Source organism: Idiotropiscis lumnitzeri, chromosome 5, assembly GCF_059441095.1.
Source record: "Idiotropiscis lumnitzeri isolate Australia: NSW breed Sydney's pygmy pipehorse chromosome 5, RoL_Ilum_1.0, whole genome shotgun sequence".
Lineage (NCBI taxonomy): Eukaryota > Metazoa > Chordata > Actinopteri > Syngnathiformes > Syngnathidae > Idiotropiscis > Idiotropiscis lumnitzeri.
In genome coordinates, this window is record NC_142395.1 from 3,329,235 (window position 1) to 3,349,128 (window position 19,894).

Sequence of the window (19,894 nt, forward strand, 5' to 3'; positions counted from 1 at the left end):
GCTGAACATAGTTCATTAGATGTTGCTGCATCCAGTGTATGAAAATGTGATACTGTAAAATGCTGAGAGTGTTTGTGGGGGTGAAACTGTGTGTGTGGGAGCATAAGCAACAGAATGGGGCTTGCGGGGGTTGTGCAAGGATGGAATGTTGCAGGATCACCAGAAGGAGGGGAAAGCCGAGATGAACAAAGCACAACCAAGAGGAGTCGCCACGGGATTCGGCGGGAGAAGAAAGACCAATGAGAGCAAGCTAAAGTTAACTGCAGGATACACATAGCCAATAGAATCATGCCAGGATGCCTTTGTCTCTGTTCCATTTGCGTATTGTATAGTATTAATCATTACTGGGCAACTCGGTTAGTTACATTCGCTGGTGGCAAGAGAGGTGTAGAGTTGTATTGAGAGGGACCCGAGACCCAGGTGCCATGTAGAAATCTGTGTATTGGGAATAAACCCACTTGTGCGTGAAAATGCCGGCTTCCTGATACCTTTCTATTGCAGAACGAGCGCGCATATTGTTGGATGAGTGAGAGTTGGGTAAGGTCGCAAATTGGAGTCAGATTACTAATTTGAGTTTACATTGGGTTAAAGTTAAATTCTAACATTGATATAAAGCTAAATTCCAACACACCCAAGTTGCAAAACAAAATTTCACCTGCTTAAAGTTAAATGGGACTGGCCCTGGGATTGGAAATAACCAGGAGTCATGGTGTAATGAAAATGTGTCTTTGCCAGTAGGAATCCCTCTCGCTTGTGCTGATGTTTGGCTGTGGTGTGGAGAGAAAGTGCTGTACGATAGGCGTCCCACCAATGCCTCAGGTAAGTGCGCCCTGGTAACGCTGATCATGCCAGTTAGTGTGACAGCCTTAGATCTGGCCAAAATGGAATGGGAAAGTGTTGGACAACGGAGAAGAATCCCCTTCCTTACAAGGAAGAGAAGGGACATGTAAGAATGGTTGAATGCAGGAGATCCCACTAATATAGATGCAATTGGAGTCCCAAGAGGGGTCCCTGTCGAGTATAAATTGGTGGATCAAATTGCGGCAGGATGGGAGAGTCTTTTCCTGTTCGTTACAGTAAACAAAAATGTGGACCGGATTAATTGTGTCCACTATAATGTCCAACGATTGGCGATCTTCACCACCTCGGCACTCCAGGCAGTGCATGAGCAATTGGCTGCCACGTCTCTTATGGCATTCCAAAATAGAATGGGCTAAGATATGGTGTTAGCTGAAAGAGGAGGAGTGTGTGGTATTTTTGGGGATCAGTGTTGTACACTGATTCCCAACAATACGTCTCCTGACGGTCGCCTTACCAAGGCATTGGAGGGTCTGCGCACGCTAAGTAACAAAATGAAGGAGTACTCAGGTGTGGACACCAGTTGGTATTCGGACTGGTTAAACGTCTTTGGTAAATATAAAAGCTTGATTGCATCAGTACTGATTTCTATCGCTGTGTTTGCCGCTATTATGGTGTTATGCGGATGTTGCTGTATTCCATGTATCAGATCATTAACTGTTAAGACAATTGAACGCACGTTGGGGCCACTCCCTCTGGGTGGCCAATACATGATGATCTCTCAGAAGGACCCCCAGGAGGCAGCGAGAGCTGTGGCCCTCCGGGAGTCCGGGATGTGAGTATGTGAAGATGGCCTCAGGGACCTGAGGCCATGAGGAGGGAATTAAATTTTATACTGGAATGACATTTTCTACTGATTTTCTACTAGAATGAAATTTTCTATTGATTTTTAATTTTTTACTAATTTTTAATTGTTTGATGATTTTTAGCTTATGGCAATTGATTTTTAGCTCGTGTTTAACAATAAAACAAGGTGTTCGAGTGATGACCTCAGTCGTCTGAGGTCATGAGAGGGAATAAATGAATACAGGAATTTGTGCTTGGTGTAGATCATTAGATGTTGCTGCATCCTGTGTGTGACTGGTGGAGCAGAACGGTGTGTGGGGTGCAGGAATGTGCAAGAATGGAATGTTTTAGAAGCAGACGGTGCTGAGCGAGACGAGATGACTCGGGGGGCAGTGGATGAAGGAGCAGCCATCAAAAGATCACACGCAGGAGGAGCCACGGGATTCGGCGGGGGAAGACAGACCAATAAGAGCAAGCTAAAGTTAACTGCAGGATACACATAGCCAATAGAATCATGCCAGGATGCCTTTGTTGCTGTGCCATTTGCATATTGTATAGTATGAATCATTACTGGGCAACTCGGATGTAGAGTACGTCTGCTGGTGGCAATAGAGGCGTACAGAGTTGTATTGAGAGGGACCCGAGACCCAGGTGCACATGTAATCAATAATCTGTGTATTAGGAATAAATCCGCTCGTGCGTGAAAATGCCGGCTTCCTGATACCTTTCTATTGCAGAACGAGCGCGCATATTGTTGGATGAGTGAGAGTTGGGTAAGGTCACAAATTGGAGTCAGATTGCTAATTTGAGTTTACATTGATTTAAAATTAAATTCTAACATTGATTTAAAACTAAATTCCAACACAGGTAAGAACAATGTGAGGATCTCCATTGAGAAGGGCAAAATGTTCCATGAAAGAAAACAATCTCCTATTGTTCGTTATGTCGTACAAGAATTTTTTGTAGAGCTTGAGGTCATTCATCCAATTGTTGATGTGGGGTTTCACTTTGAAGTATTTACATCTGTGAATAAAGTGTTTTGCAAGTGCAATTAAATAGTTCACCAAAAAGTCCAAGTCCTTCTCTTTTGATTGTACTCCAACTTTCATGGACATCCAGTTCATGAAGTGCTTCGAGAGACTGGTTCTCCAGCACATCAGGGACTGCCTTCCTCCCACTCTGGACCCCTACCAGTTTGTATACCGGGCTAACAGATCCACTGAGGACGCCATCGACACTGCTCTGCATGTGGTGCTGGGCCACCTGGAACAACAGCAGAGCTATGCCAGGATGCTCTTTGTGGACTACAGCTCGGCATTCAACACGATCATCCCGGACATCCTCGTCGCCAAACTGGACATTCTCGGCCTCCTGCCCTCACACGCATCTGGATTAAGGACTTTCTGACCAACAGACCCCAGACTGTGTTGCTCGGCCCCTACACGTCCTCCACCCATACGCTGAGCACCGGTTCCCCTCAAGGATGCGTGTTGAGCCCTCTCCTATACGCCCTCTACACCTACGACTGCAGCCCGGCCCACGGTAACAACACCATCGTCAAGTTTGCTGTCGACACAACCGTGGTCGGTCTGATCTCGGAAGGTGAGGCAGCCTACAGAGAGGAGGTCCAGAGACTGACGGCTTGGTGCGAGGACAACAGACTGCAACTCAACATTGCAAAAACAAAGGAGATCGTCATCGACTTCAGGAGGAACAAGACGGTGCCGCCTCCCCTCTGCATCGAAGGCGTGTGTGTGGAGAGGGTCCACACGTTCAAGTTCCTGGGAGTACAGATCTGCGATGACCTTTCTTGGACACACAACACCACAGCAGTGGTAAAGAAGGTCCACCAGCGTCCGCACTTCCTGAGAGTCCTCAGGAAATTCAACCTGGACAGGAAGCTGCTGCTGGCCTACTACCACTCGTCCATCGAGAGCCTGCTGACGTACTGTGTCTCCACCTGGTCCAGCGGCTGCACTGAGGCGGACAGAGTGAGGCTCCAGAGGACGGTCAAAACAGCACAAAGGATTATTGGCTGCCCTCTCCCCTCACTGTCGGACATCTACACCGCCCGGTGCCTCAGCAGGGCTCTCAATATCGTCAAAGACAATACCCACCCAAACTCACACCTGTTCGACCTGGTGCATCAAATCAAGGACTAATAGACTGAGAAACAGTTTCTGTCCAAGAGCCATCTCCATTCTAAACGCTCACACACACACACGACCACCCTTAACTTGCAGAACAGCGACGTGATGTGTTTTTATATATCCTATTTCGTATTATTTTCCATCTCACTATTTATTCTCTTATTTATCTAATTTATATACTTAATTCAATTATTGTTGTATTGTACTGGAGAGGGGAGCTCTCTAATCTCGTTGCACACTTGAGTACAATGACAATAAAGGTATTTCTAATTTCTGATTCTGATTCTGAACTGAGTCGAAAGCCTTGTAAAAAGCGAGGAAAAGAATGAACCCTTCTTTCGACAATACATGACTATACTCAACCAGATCTAAAACTAGCCGTATGTTGTTGTGAATAGAACGTCCACCCAGAAAACCAGACTGTGTTTCGTCAATGAGTTGTGACAGACCTTGTTTCATTTTAGCTGCAATACATCCAGAAAGCAATTTATAATCGGTGTTGAGAAGTGTGATGGGTCTTAAATTGTCTAATAATCTTTTATCTTTGTTATGTTTAGGAATTAGTGTTATCAGGCCTTGTTTCATACTAGGCGTCAGTTCTTGTTGTGCGACGCATTCTTGAATTGCCTTGAACAACAGACATCTGACATCTTTCCAGAAGAACTTGAAGAAGTTGGCTGCAAGCCCAACAGAGCCTGGGGCTTTATTTAAAGGCAAAGTCAAAATGACCACATCTCATCCATCAATTTTAAAGTCTGAATCACAAATTTCTTTTAATGTCATCTCGATTTTTGGTTGAAGGTTTGCAATTTGTTCAAAGAATTTGGTTGAATCTGAAGAAGAGTATACTGATGAATAGAGCTTGCTATAAAAAGTAAAAATTTCCTTCTCAATACTTTTGTTTTCTTTGTATTCTCTGGAATTAATTAACAAGCTTGCTACTGCTTTATAAAAGCACCCTCGGCTCTCTTTAGGAAGATGTCATCAAGTTTGGACTGCAGAACCAATAATCTTTCTTTATCTTCGCTAGTCGGATCAGGTTTGCCACAACATTGACTAATCTCAAATTGCTTTCTTCCTTTTTTCTTTCATAGTTTAATATTTTGCTAGTTCTCTAATTTTGTACTTAACATATTCCCACTTATTACAGTAATTATGTTGGCATTTTCAATTTCTGTTATAATTTCTTTTATTTTGAGACAAAATTCTTTGTTTTTTAGTAGATTAGAATTAAATTTCCAGTAACCTTTGTCTTTCTTTTCTCAATATATCAAGTTTAAAGTAATTTTAATGACACAGTGGTCCGTCAAAGACGCTTTAGAAATTAAGGCTTTCAAAATAAATTCCTCAAGCGTATCTGTTGCAAGCCAGTCGTCTGTTCTAGAACGCACAGCTCCATTTGGTTTGAACCAAGAGTATGTTTTTTATCCCAGGGTTTTGATTTCTCCAAATATCAACTACAACATTATTTCTTACGAAGTCCTCCATAAGGGGATTAAAATGCTGACTGTCGAATTTGGAGGACCATCTATCTTCCCACTCATCGGGGGGCCATATTCCAGTCACACATAAAGGAGTGGAAGAGTTGAAACCTGGCTAGTTTTATTCGATGTCCTGCATCCTGTGTCACTGTTATTCTGTGGAATGCTGTGTGTGTGGCTGGTGAAGCTGAACAAAGAAAGTGAAAGAATGTGAAGGTTTGGGAGGTTTTAGGTTGGTGCCTGACGGAGACAGATACCTCGAGGGGGAAGGGGTCGACAAGAAACTGGACCCTTCAACCACAAGCAGGAGGAGCCACCACTTGAAGAAAGACCAATAAAAGCAAGCTAAAGTTAACTGCAGCGTACACATAGCCAATAGAATCATGCCAGGATGCCTTTGTCTCTGTGTCATTTGCATATTGTGTCTATAAATTAATGCTGAACAGCGGAGACAAAGAGAGCTGTATTGAGAGGGACCCAAGCCCAAAGTGTAGACTTGTGTGTTCGGGATAAATCCACTCGTGTGTGAAAATGCCGGCTTCCTGATACCTTTCTATTGCAGAACGAGCGCGCATATTGTTGGATGAGTGAGAGTTGGGTAAAGTCACAAATTGGAGTCAGATTATTAATTTGAGTTTACATTGGTTTAAAATTAAATTCTAACATTGATTTAAAGATAAATTCCAACACACCCCCTCATCAAAATCCAGGCTGTTTGGAAAGTGTTTTAAGCTCTAATACCACAGCAGTAATATTTTCTCACAATTGTCTGTTTTGGAAAAGATATTTGTAACCATATACATTGACCAAAATCAGAAAATTACTTTTGAATTCTAAAACGGCAATTAACCAGTGACCTTCATTATCTGTTCTGTGTGTGACTAAGACATCTGGAAATCGGTGAAAACAAATGGCAACACCAGCTGATCTGTTGCTTCCATGGCTAAACAACATTTGGTCTCCCCACATATTGGTCCAAAATTTCACATCAGTGTCAGAAGAATGGGTTTCTTGTAATAACAGACAGTGTGATTTGCGCCCTTTACAAAACAAAAATAAAGCTTTCCATTTAACAAGATCTTGGAGTCCCCTCACATTTAACGAAGCACAAGAAATCGTACAATTGAACATTCACAAAAAAAATAAATAAATAATGAACGAATCAACAATACCCTCGAAGTGTATTAACCGTTTAAGTTTCTCTTGCCTCACTTCCTCCAACAAAACCTGACAGATTGCTCTCTTTTGCAAAACCACAACCACTTTTATTGTAATTTGGTGGGTAGATCCCCATAACTCTACACAATAGGACAAATGGGGAAAAATCAAGGTAATAATAAATATGTAAGGTGTATGTAAGATATATAAGATGTCTTGACTTGTGTATTAATGTTCTTTTTATGTATTTGATTGTTTCCATGTTAATTTATAATCTATTGTTACTCCCAGAAATTTTGTTTCAAATACTCTTTCAATATAACCATTACAAATTCTTAAAATAATATTCCCTTTTATTTTTCAGGGATTTCGAAAAACCGTAAATTTGGATTTCTTAATATTAACAGACAATTCGTTTACAGCAAACCATGGTTTAAGATTTTCAAGCTCTCTTCCAACTTTATACACAAGTTTAAAATTGTAATTTGTGATGTCTTCACGCCGCTCCTTTATCTTTACTATTGTAACAAATGAAACGGGGAAAACAAGTTGCCATTTACTGCAGTTTTTTCATGAATTATATCTGTCAAACTCGTCCATCAAAGTTTGGTTGGCAGATCCTAACATCTGATTGGTTGGACTGCTCATCAAGTCAAGGCAAATCAATTCCAGAATAATGAATTGATGCCAACCGAGTGTCTAGTGAAAATTCTCCCACACAGTGAGTGACGCTGTTCATCTCTACATTGGTTTTACTACTCACGCAAAACAAATAAATACAAGCCTCGACCGCTCAATTAAGGGAGCTAATGAGAGTCCTCCATTGTCGTGGCCGCCATGTTTGCAACCACTACAGGCCAAAGCAATGGATTTAGACAAGATTTGAGTTGTCAGCGTTTAGCCCCGCCCAATAGCTTTGGTGGGTGAGTTTGACAGATACATTTCATAAAAACTGCGACGCGCGAGCATGAAATAATTAAATACAGAAATAATTCACTGAATATTTATAACTAATTATAGTTTTTTTTTTGCTTATGATCATTAACAATGTACTTAATGACATATTTATTTAATTCCACATTTACTTAATACATGAAACATTTATTTTTTTTAAAGAACATTTTAATTAAACATTTCATGGTGTATTTATTTAATTTTGGCACTTTCAGTCCTCCATACATGCGGAACCATGAAATAATTAATTAAATACAGAAATAATTAAATACAGAAATAATTATATAGATTTTTAAACATATAATCAATATAATTGCTTGGTACCACATTTATTTATTTAACTCATTCACTGCCAGCGCAGGTAAAATGAATGTAATTTTTGGCGTCTCTTCCCGTCACTGGCAGCGAATGATTGATTTCATATTTAATTAATGAATTAAACATTTAATTAATGACACATTTATTTTATTTTATGGTGCATTATTTTATTCCTCTGATTTATTTAATTCCATAAATAATGAAGGAATGAAACAATTTATGAATCGATTGTCTTAATGACGATTGTAATTAAAAATTGCATAGTGTATCTATTTATTTAATTTCGTTACTTTAAGTTCTCCATAGTAATGACGGGCTTTTTCATTTTTCAGTCGTAAATGATAAATTGTAGTTGAAGTAAATGTCTGAGATGGCAGTAATACGCCATGTAGCGTTTACACTGCCGAAATAGGACAGATGAAGAAGATGACGCGCAACGTCATCAAGGACTTCTTCCGCCCGGAGCAACGGCGTGAGATATGGCTGATTTAGAATACAATATTGTCATATTGTTCAGCTATTTAAATTGGATGTCACTACTTGCCATGAAGTATTGTGTAGAATTATTATAAATCGTGTTGTAATTTGAGATTATTTCTCTCTAATATCGCCACTCGATTCGCGAGAAATCCCACTTTACAACGCCTGCTGTTCACACAGTAGTATCTCAGGTTTGTATTGTGCTATCTTGACAGCTTCGATTGTCTTAATACTGTACACTGTACTGCTGAGGGAAAAAAATATTTTTTCTACTAACCATCCAATTCAAATCCGTCGCAAAGTCTGCCACTATGGCACATTCGAACTGTATCATGGTCGCTCTATTATTGTGTGTGAATCTTATATTTTAGGGTTCGCAATGGGGCATACCAATCTGGATAGGATCATTGAACTACAGAAAAATCCAGCCAATATAAGAAACCTTTGCATCTTGGCACACGTTGACCACGGTGAGTTTATTCGTTGGCCTTGGCACACATTTCATTTTAGAGTTTGACAATAGAAAATATGCAAGTAGTATAACTGAATGTAATGTTATCAATAGTATATCATTTCCCCCAAATTATAGGGTGATTTTCAGTTAATAGTACAGTAAATTATTCTTTTTATCATGTTTAAAATAACATTCTCGATGGTTGAACCTCCTACAGTATGTGCTCAAAATGTCAGGTGGTAACACCTTTCTCCCGTCAAGTTCTTGGCATAATCGAAAATAATGGTTCGATGAAGAAGAAAACATGATGATCCTATTTTAAGATTTTTTTTTCAGGTAAAACTACTCTTGCTGATTGCTTAGTGGCAAGCAACGGTATCATATCAAGTCGCCTGGCAGGGAAGGTAAGTTTTTGTCTGCATACATCCAGTATAAGATATAACATGTCTCCCTTTATCAAAAAAAAGTAAGGTACCCCTGTTTAACTTAAAACAATCAATATAATCTGATTTCATCATCAATACCATCTCTTGCAAAACTAAGACCCAGGGAGCCACGTCTGGCCCGCCCCCAGTCTCTGACCGGCTATCACAGTGACCCTGAAGTCAAAGTAAAACGTAAAATATGCGTTGCTTTTATGCTGACAGTTTTGCTTTTTATTTTATGTGCACTTAGGTGGATGCAGGTTCACGAGGTTGCAAGCAAGCATGGCCTGTGTATACAGTGTTGCCAACATAGCGAAATTTTTGGTATATTTAGCAGGTCCAGACTGGTTGATCAGACGGATTAAATCGTCTCATTATTGGTCTTCAAGCATTGGCCAAAATAATCGATTGTATTTAATTTTATGTACACTTACCCATGTATGGCAGATGAACTCAAGTAACATTGGCTTCATATTTACTACACCTTGATTCCTTAATTATATGTGAAGAAATTTACAAGATCATTCTTTAGACCTCCTGTTTTTTATAATGTAACACACAACCTTAGGAAATTTGTTTGAAAAAATAATAATGCTACATAAAAAAAACCTCTACCACCAGAGAGAATTTCACTGTTTTGCCTTTCACTCTATATTGCTGGCGGAGGTAATCAACCTACAAAGTATTTGTAATTGATAATCACTTTCAGTCAAATTACAGTAAGTGAAATTGGAAGATTTCACACATTACCCCTGGTCTTGCATACTACATTTACGTGTCATGCCACATTGGTTGGGAATCAATGTTCTTTAAAACATATATACATACTTTAACTTGACCTGCTTTCTGTTTCCTCATTATGTTCTGGCTGGTGCTGATCTTACAGCTAAGGTATCTGGATAGCAGAGAGGATGAACAGATCAGAGGAATTACCATGAAGTCCAGTGCCATCTCGCTTCATTACCAAGAGGGTAAGATTGAGAGCGAGTCAGTATTATTGCACTGATGAAAAACTTGCCGATATTATTGATACAGTATTAGAAACAAGGTCTCTGATAGTGAAGTGGTACACTCGCCTGACTTGTGTGCGGGCAGTGTGAAATCGGTTCCCACTTAGTGATGATGTCTGTGTGCGCCCTGTGACTGGATGGTGACCAGTTCGAGGTGTAATCTGCCTTTTGCTCCAAATCAAATAGAATATGCTCCAGCACCCTCCCACGACCCTGTAGAGCAGGCATCACCAAATGGTGGAGACTGTGGTCCGGATCCGGACCGCGCGATGGTTCGGACCGGACCCATGACCTATCTACGATGAATTTTTTTCAGGGTGCATTCGCAAACGTTGGCGCTGCAATTTTAGTTAATACGGAAAAGGCGTCACTGATTTGAGCCAATCAAATCTTTTGTTTACGATCCACTGCCAATTGCGCAGCAGACCGGAAGAGAGTGCTGCTGACAGTATGCCTTGCTAAAAAGTTAGCAAGGTCGATGCGTGTTGTTTTAAATGAATGGACAGAGAAATTTAGTTTCGTTCTGGCTTCAGTCGATGAAAAACCAGTGTGCATCATATGCTCCGAAACTGTCGCAACATTGCAAAGCGCCACTACGAAACAAAGCACCGCCCTTTTTTTGCAAAGTTATCCGCTGAAGTTTGAGGTGAGCGCACGCAAAAACATCGAACTTCGAGTGCAGTATAACAGATTTTTACATTTTCGTTTACAGCCCAGCGCCATGCAAACGAATATTCAGTAAAAGTATCATGGATTTTGGGGTAAACATAGAAAAACATTCAGTGATGGGGAAGTTGTGAAGGAGTGCTTAACTACGGTTGCACAAACATTATTTAAAGGAAAAGACAAAGGCCAGATGGGTGAAATAATCTACCAAATCCCAATGGCCCTGACTCCGTTCCAACCCAGAATTAAGTCACTGGCAGGGCAGTCACAAACTCATTTTTCTCATTAAGAGAAGTTAAAAAAATATTCAAAAGAAAAGTTGGTGTCAAAGCTCATTTTGAATTAGTTTTTCATGAGGACAGCCATTTTTATTGATTGTGTACTGAACATGTTGACCTGGTTTACTTGGATAATTAGGCTTTCCGTTTTATTTTTAGGCTGATAACTCTTTGATTTGAGAAAAAAAAGGTTAAAGATGTTAACTCAATGCTTAGCACTTGATATATTTCTGCAGGAGATATTTTACTGTTTTTTTCTGGAAGTGGCAAACTTAAGTTCCTGGAGCCACATTTTCTTGAACGTGAAATAAACGCCTTATATTTGTTTGACTGGCAAAGGTGTTTAATTTGAACATTGCTAAATATTTAGTGTATAAGTGCGCTCTGTTGAAAATGACTAAATATTGAAACTAAAAATGTAAACATAGGCTAGACCAGGGGTGTCAAACTCCCTTTGGTCTGCGGGCCGAATACAGCTTAATTTGAGATCAAGCGGGCCGGACCAGTAAACTCATTGCAAAATTACATAGAACTAACAATAAGCCCACTTTTTTCCTTTGTATTAGTCACTAATACTAATAATCAGTGCAAAGAATAAGTAAATTATCAAAATGTTTATTAACAGAATTTTCCTTTTACATTATGAACAATATATTATGAACAAGAGAACAATAAACATAAATAAAGTATGTGCAATTTTAACAACACTTTTACACAGTTAAACATATATTTGAGTGTGTTGTGCATAAAACTGATCACAGGGATAGTAACAATGTTCCAAAAACATTTAGTAATAGCCTTGTGGAACTTAAAAACACTGTTTTTTGACATCTGGAAAGCAATTTGAACAAATGAATAACTTTCACAGCAATTATTCGTCTCGCTTGGAATTTGCCCTTGAAACTTGACATCGTTTATCCTGCACAAGTGCATCAATATTAGGCATCATGTCCTGAGAAGCAGCCAATTTCAGAATCTCATGCAAATGCTTATGTGTGAGCTTTGAGCGCAGCTTTGTTTTATTAATGTTCATTAGTGAGAAAACTTGCTCACAAAGGTAGGTTGTCCCAAACATGGACAATGTTTTTGCAGCAATGTGGGATAGCCTGGTAGGAGCTACTTGTAAAATGTGTCCAAGCCTACAGAGGCAAATCTGTTCTACATCACACTGCAAATCAAGGATTTCAAGTTGCATGGCAACGGGCAAATCAGAAGCTTTGACTGTGAATGGTGAGCGAAAAACTGCAAAATCTGTTTCGAGTTCGCTAAAAACCTGAAATCTTTTCTCAAACTCCATCAACAGCCCTGAAATCTTCTCTTTGTACTGTTTCACGTCAGAATTAACGCTTGCTGCGCACATATCTTTTAAACAGGGAAAATGAGCAGGGTCACCGCTTGCCACCTGCGTCTCCCATAACCCGAACTTTAACTTGAATGCATGTATGCTGTCATAATACTGGCTTATGATTTTTTTGCGTCCCTGCAACATTTTGTTACGAATATTCAAGTGCTCTGTGATGTCAACCATAAACGCAAGGTCCTGCAGCCACAGATGGCACTGTAATTCCTTAACAGGTTTACCTTTTTTCTCCATGAATTGCCCGATTTCGTCACGTAAATCTCTGCTTAACCATCGTACGTTCGTGTGATAAGGCACACCATGGATAATGTTACAGTCACTGAGAAAGCTGTCAAATTGACGATGATTGAGACCTCTGGCTCGGATTAAATTAACAGTTCGGACAACCACCTCCATGACGTGATCCATTCTTAGCGATTTGCTGCATAATGCCTCCTGATGCAAAATGCAATGAAATGTCCAAAAATTACCTCCCCCATTTGCGGCTTGTACTTTATCTCTGAACTTTGTCACAACACCTGCCTTTTTACCGATCATTGACGGCGCACCATCAGTAGCCAGGCTTACGGCGCGTGACCAGTCCGCTCCGACTCTGTCCAGCGCTCCAACGACGGAGCTGAAAATGTCCTCAGCTGTTGTGGTGTCGATCATCGGCACCAGCTCGAGAAACTCCTCTGTGACAGTCAAAGTCTTGTCAACTCCACGAATGAATATGGCCAGTTGAGCGACGTCCGTGATATCAGTACTCTCATCAATTGCAACAGAAAATGCCACAAATGACTCCACTTTGCGTTTCAGTTGGTGGTCCAAATCTGCAGAGAGTTCTGAAATCCTGTCTGCCACGGTATTTCTTGTCAAGCTTATATTGGCGAAGGCATGTCGCTTCTCAGGACACACAATTTCAGCAGCCGTCAGCAAGCAGTCTCCATCACTGTACGGCTTTGATGCCATTGCTATTTGGCTCACAATTAGGTAGCTGGCTTTCACCGCAGCATCACTGGCTTCTCGGCTCCGGGTGAAAACAGATTGCTGTTTCTTCAAACGCGCCATTTCATTTACCTTCTGTTTTCTCAATTCTCCATGCAAACTGCTGTATTTTTCACCATGCTGAGTTTCGTAATGGCGCCGAATATTGTATTCTTTAAGCACCGAAACTTGCTGCTGGCACACCAGGCACACGGGTTTCCCATTCACCTCCGTGAACATATAAGAACATGTCCATTTTTCTTGAAAAGTCCGACACTCTTTGTCTACTTTTCTCCTTTTTGACAAAGACATTTTGCTGATGAGGGTATGAGGCAAACGGAAAAGCAGATAATGCAATTGTCGCCAATAGACGCTGTACAGACGTTCAATTTTACCAGGTTAAGGTGGTCCTAGTTCCGCCGCAGTGTTGCTTTCATGTTGTCTACATGTACTAAAACACTGCGCCCCCTAGCGGATATTACAAGAACTACAGATTTTAAAGAAAATTCAAATTTTTTAATACAATGCAGCTTTCTTCCCCGGGCCGTACCAAACCACCAGGCGGGCCGGATCCGGCCCGCGGGCCGTATGTTTGACACCCCTGCCGCTAGACATTAAGGGAAGTTGGACTTTGGTTCGGACCTTTTAATTGGAAGAAATTTTAGTCGTGGACCTCTGTGACTTTTAATTGAATACCTCTGCTGTAGAGGATAAGCGGTGTTGAAGATGTACTAGAAACTACTGTACTCTGGCACATGTACACTTGTTCCCCTGAAATTATAGCAAGTCTCTCTAATTTTGAACAGCTTCTGAGTATTGTGGCAGAGTAAGTTATTGTGTAATTTGTACATTTGTGCTATTTTAAACTCAACTAGATTGAGGCCTTCTCGCTGGCTTTACGTTGTAGGTGATCAACGCATACAGGGCCATTATTGTACCAAAACCATTTCTAATACATATTTCAATCCACAAATGTGTCAAAAGAATTCGTACCCATAACCACCGTCACAAATGTGAAACATGAATCTGTAAAAAGCGTAATTGAAGTCTTGATTGGCTACATTTTTGCATGTGACTTTTCCTCCAGTCCTGTCATGCACGAGTCACAAACGCTTGTGGAGCTCTGGCTCCATAGCAACACATTTTGACCACAAGGGGACGCTAGTATTCTACAGCTGCAGCACACAGATGACCTGATAGAGTCTAGTTGGCGTGCAGTTTAAGAATGCAGGAATGTAAGAATGCAGCCAATCAAGGGGCCCAGTGTTTACATATCGCGCATATGCATTTCTGTAGGAATTTACAGATGTGTTTGCGCATACAAATCAATGTACACATGTGTGACTTCAACTACGCATTTGTAGATTCTCGTTACACATTTGTGACTTCAATTACACATTTGTAGATTCTCGTTACACATTTGTGACCTAAATTACACATTTGCAGATTCGTATTACACATTTGTGACTGTGGTTACCGGTACGGATTCTTTTTACACGTTTGTGGATTGAAATACACATTTGTAAATGGTTTTGGTACAATAATGGCCCCATATACACGTCTTGTGATTGGATACTCACTTGTGAGGGGGTAGTGCTATGCAGAATCAACACACCTGAAAGTTGTAGCAGGTGATCGTTCAAAAATATATATTCTTGTTTTTTTAAACCACCATGGCCATTGGAGTGAAAAGTGTGGAGTTGATTGCAGATACACTTGTGAGCAGGGGGACAACTACCTACTTTCTGGGGCGTATGCAGACACTATGCGCCGCATATGCCGCATACATACTTTTTGCGCCACTGCTTGTGAGGCCATTTTCAAGACGGAACTTTTAAGACATCGAGGTCGTCCAACACCCAGTGGTGTGAATGTGTCAGTCTCTATATTGTTTGTCCAGCCGTGGTATCCTAAATTATGATATTAAGAGGTTTATTTATTAAAGTCGGACTAAGTAGGACTTCACTGAATGCCTATGTGTCAAATGCACGGCCCGGCACTGGTAAAATATGACAAGGAAAGCTTCAGAATCAGAATCAGAAATCAGAATCAGAATCAGAAATCCCTTTATTGTCATTGTATAGTGTGCAACGAGATTAGAGAGCTCCCCTCTCCAGTGCAATACAACAATATTTAAATATATAAATAAGATAAATAAGAGGATAAATAACGTGATGGAAATAATACGAAATTGGAAAAATAAAACACATTACTTCGCTGTTCTGCAAGGTAGGGGTGGTCGTGTGTGTGTGTGTGTGTGTGTGTGTGTGTGAGAGTTCCGAATGGTGATGGCTCTCAGAAAGAAACTGTTTTTCAGTCTATTAGTCTTTGATTTGATGCACCTGTAGCGCCTGCCAGAGGGCAACAGGTCAAACAGGTGTGAGTTCGGGTGAGTATTGTCTTTGAAGATCTTGAGAGCTCTGCTGAGGCACCGGGTGGTGTAGATGTCCGACAAGGAGGGGAGAGGGCAGCCTATAATATTCTGCGCCGTTTTGACTGTCCTCTGGAGCCTCACTCGGTCTGCCTCAGTGCAGCTGCTGTACCAGGTGGAGACACAGTAGGTCAGCAGGCTCTCGATGGACGAGTGGTAGAAGGCCAGCAGCAGCTTCTTGTCCAGGTTGAATTTCCTGAGGACCCTCAGGAAGTGCAGACGCTGGTGGACCTTCTTTACCACTGCTGTGGTGCTGTGTGTCCAGGAGAGGTCATCGGAGATCTGTACTCCCAGGAACTTGAATGTGTGGACCCTCTCCACACATTCACCTCAGATGTAGAGGGGGGGTGGCACAGTCTTGTTCCTCCTAAAGTCGATGACTATCTACTTTGTTTTTGCAATGTTGAGTTGCAGTCTGTTGTCCTCACCCCAAGCCGTCAGTCTCTGGACCTCCTCCCTGTAGGCTGTCTCGTCACCTTTCGAGATCAGACCGACCACTGTCGTGTCGTCGGCAAATTTGACGACGTTGTTGTTACTGCAGTCATGGGTGTAGAGGGCGTATAGGAGAGGGCTCAGCACGCATCCTTGAGGGGAACCGGTGCTCAGCGTTCGGGTGGAGGACGTGTAGGGGCCGAGCAACACAGTCTGGGGTCTGTTGGTCAGAAAGTCCTTAATCCAGTTGTGTGTGAGGGCAGGGAGGCCGAGAATGTCCAGTTTGGAGATGAGTATGTCTGGTATTTTTATCATTGCAGTACTTTTATCATTGTAGTATTTTCTATCATTGAATTACTTCTATCATTTCAGTACTCTTACAATTACAGTACTTTTATCATTGCAATATTTTTGTCATTCCAGTATTTTCAATCATTCAGTAGTTTTTATCATTACTGCGTTTCCCCCTCTGTATAATGGACAGGCATTAGGAGTGTTTCCTTACACTTAGGTACGTTTATACTGTGTATATTTGCATGCTTTTTATGAATGTCTGCTGCTGATGTTATACATTAACGGCTACATTACGCCGCCGACTCTGTGTGATCTATATCTTTGCTGCTGTAACACCTCAAATTTCCCCATTGTGGGACTAATAAAGGACATCTTTATCTTTATGATTGTGTTGAATGCCGAGCTGTAGTCCACAAAGAGCATCCTGGCATAGCTCTGCTGTTGTTCCAGATGGCCCAGCACAACATGCAGAGCAGTGTCGATGGCGTCCTCAGTGGATCTGTTTGCTCGGTATGCAATCTGGTAGGGGCCCAGTGTGGGAGGAAGGCAGTCCTTGATGTGCTGGAGAACCAGTCTCTCGAAGCACTTCATGATGACTGGCGTGAGAGCAACAGGACGGTAGTTATTCAGGAGGACTGCGGGTGACTATTTGGGGACAGGAATAATGGTGGAAGTCTTCAAGCAGGAGGGAATGACAGCTTGAGCCATGGAGCGGTTGAAGATCCTGCAAAAAACATGTGATAGTTGGTGGGCACATGCTCTGAGGACCTTGCCTGGTATTCCGTCGGGTCCAGTAGCTTTTCTGGGGTTAATAGCCAGGAGCACACGCCTCACATTGTGTTCCTCTATGGTCAGTGAGGGGGAGTTGAGGCATGGAGTGCGGGGGTGTGACGGTTGGGGTGAGTCAAAGCGAGCAAAGAAGCAGTTTAGCTCCTCTGCTAGCGCCGCACTCGGGTCTACAGGTGTCATGCTGCCGCCTCAGTAGTTGCTGATGCTCTGTAGACTCTTTCACACCTCCTGTGGTCTGTTGCTGGCAAGGTGGGACTCCAGCCTCCTCTTGCAGTCCGTCTTGGCTAGTTTAATGCCTTTTTTCAGGTCAGCACGAGCCACACAGTACAGGGCTCTGTCACCCGACCTGAAGGCAGTGTAGCGGTCCTTGAGGAGAGAGCGAACCTGGCTGGACATCCAGGGTTTCGCGTATGGGAAGGTCCGTATGGTCTTGTTCAGGGACACAGTTTCCATGCAGAACTTGATGTAGTCCAGTACACATTGTGTGTAAACATCAAGGTCCTGGTGAACAAAGAGGTCACAGTTGGTGTCTTGAAAGCAGTCCTGTAATTCACTCATGGCGGTTTCCCGCCAGGTTTTCACAATCTTAGTGGTGGGCCTGGATCTGCGTCTGAGAGGGGAGGGGAGGTGTGAGCAGCAAGGACAGGTGGTCTGACTGGCCAAGGGGGGCGAGTGGGAAGGCTCTGTATCCGTTCTTGATGTTTGAGTACACATGGTCAAGAGTATTATCTTCGCTCGTTGGGCATTTGACATGCTGGTGGAACTTTGGGAGTACAGTCTTTAAATTGGCCTTATTAAAGTCACCCGCTACTAAGTGAACCCCAACAGGGTGGGCCCGCTGTTGTTTATCGATGACGCATGCGAGTAGCGAGAGCGCTGTGCTAGTGTTAGCATCAGGAGGGATGTAAACAGCGGTGACGAGCACTACTCTTAGCTCCCTCGGGAGGAAATAAGGCCGGCATTTAACGGACATGTACTCGATGTCGGGGGAAGTGTGCTTCTCAACGATCAAGCTGTTATTGCACCAGTTCTCATGCACGTAAACACAGAGCCCTCCACCCCTGCTCTTACCGGTGTCTCTCATTCGATGCGCGCGATGTAGCGAGCGCCCAGCTAGCGGGATGCTAGCGTCGGAAATGTTGGCGTGCAGCCAGGATTCCGTGATGATGATCACACAGCTGTCTCGCACCTAGCGGTTTCCCAGGATTTGTAATTCCAGATCGTCGGTTTTATGGATCTGGCGTTGATGAGGTAGAGACTCGGCAGTGGTTGCTTGTGGGGCTGCTGTCGTAGCTTTAGTAGGACACCGGACCTGCAGCCCCGCTTCTGCTTCCTCTCTCGCCGTTGGCTGCGTCGCCTCCCGGTCCCGATGACAATCCACAGTGAGCAGGGCGGCCTCGCTAGTTCGTCGGGAATTTTGCGATCATTGCAAAATTCCACTGAGATGGTCATTATGTATCGATATCCAACATCCACGATGTCCTGACGGGTATATCGATACTGTGCCGTAGTTGGTGTTAATAAGACCGTGCAAACCTAAATAAAAAGGAATAAAGAGCACTTCAACAATTTGTGTCCCCAATTTCCAAACATTTATTGAATGTTGTTAAAAGATGAGGTTATGTGATGTCTGTAGTAAACATGATTTTGTCCCAGTTTTTTTGGAACATGTTGCTGCCATAAAATTGCTAAAAACAAAGTTTTAGTTTGAACATTCAATATATCTTTGTAGTGTATTCAATTAAATAGGTTGAACGTGATTTGCAAACATTGTATTCTGTTCTCGACATTTTACACAACGTCCCAACTTCAAATGAAATTGGGGTTGTATTATTACACGATATTAGTCAGGCAACAACATGTAGCTCTTTTTCTGAGCATCTCATATGCATACGTTTGGACTCTTGCTTGTGGTCAGTAATGTGATTTCAGCACATTCCCAGTATGTGATGATTCAGTATTTTATCTTAAACAGCGTTGATATTGTTGCTATTATTATGTACCAGGTTTTCCTTTGTTTTTTTTTTTTTTTTTTAATTGCATAATGTGATTGTAAACGAGAAGTTTGGTTGTGTTTGATGTCTGCTTGAAGGTAAAGACTATACGTTGTCACTGGCCACTCTTTTACCTCATCCTCCGACACCACTACGTTAGTCGGAATTCGGATTTAAATGTTCTTTTAAGATACAACAACAGATATATCTGTAGTATGCAAAAAATCTGTCAGTATTGGTTTGGAGAAGCAAGGAGGTTATTGGTTATTGGTATCTTTGGAAAAAAACAGTTACCATGCATCCGTACAAGCATTCACTTGAGTGCACGCACAACTCTGGAACAAACTCCTAATAGCTCACACACATCAGGACACAGCAGGGGATGAACATGAGGGAGGTTGGTGTTGGCCATATGACTCAACGGCAAGCTGAATGGCCTCTCGCTTGCATTAAATGGACATTACCCACTAGGGCTGGGCTATATGACCTAAAATCAATATTGCGATAAATTAAGCAGTTTTTCCTCGATAACGATAAATGCACGATAAATTTCCGCCCGTGGACCAAAATCAAAATAAATGCAGGAAATGTTTTTTTTATTGACCAACTG

The 19,894-nt window shown here is 42.0% G+C and overlaps 1 protein-coding gene across 2 annotated transcripts in view; it reads left to right on the plus strand.

Annotated features, from left to right (window-relative positions):
* Positions 1-8,115: 8,115 nt before the first annotated feature.
* The window catches only part of efl1 (elongation factor like GTPase 1), a 93,572-nt gene continuing 81,793 nt past the window's right edge, over positions 8,116-19,894 (plus strand). The window contains exons 1-4 of one of the 2 annotated variants that reach the window (XM_088296337.1): positions 8,116-8,376; positions 8,557-8,655; positions 8,976-9,043; positions 9,951-10,035. In XM_088296337.1, coding sequence (XP_088152463.1) covers positions 8,565-8,655; positions 8,976-9,043; positions 9,951-10,035 — 244 coding nt within the window. In that variant the 5' untranslated portion in view covers positions 8,116-8,376; positions 8,557-8,564. The remainder of the gene's footprint in view (positions 8,377-8,556; positions 8,656-8,975; positions 9,044-9,950; positions 10,036-19,894) is intronic. The other variant, XM_088296338.1, reaches the window with a different exon arrangement.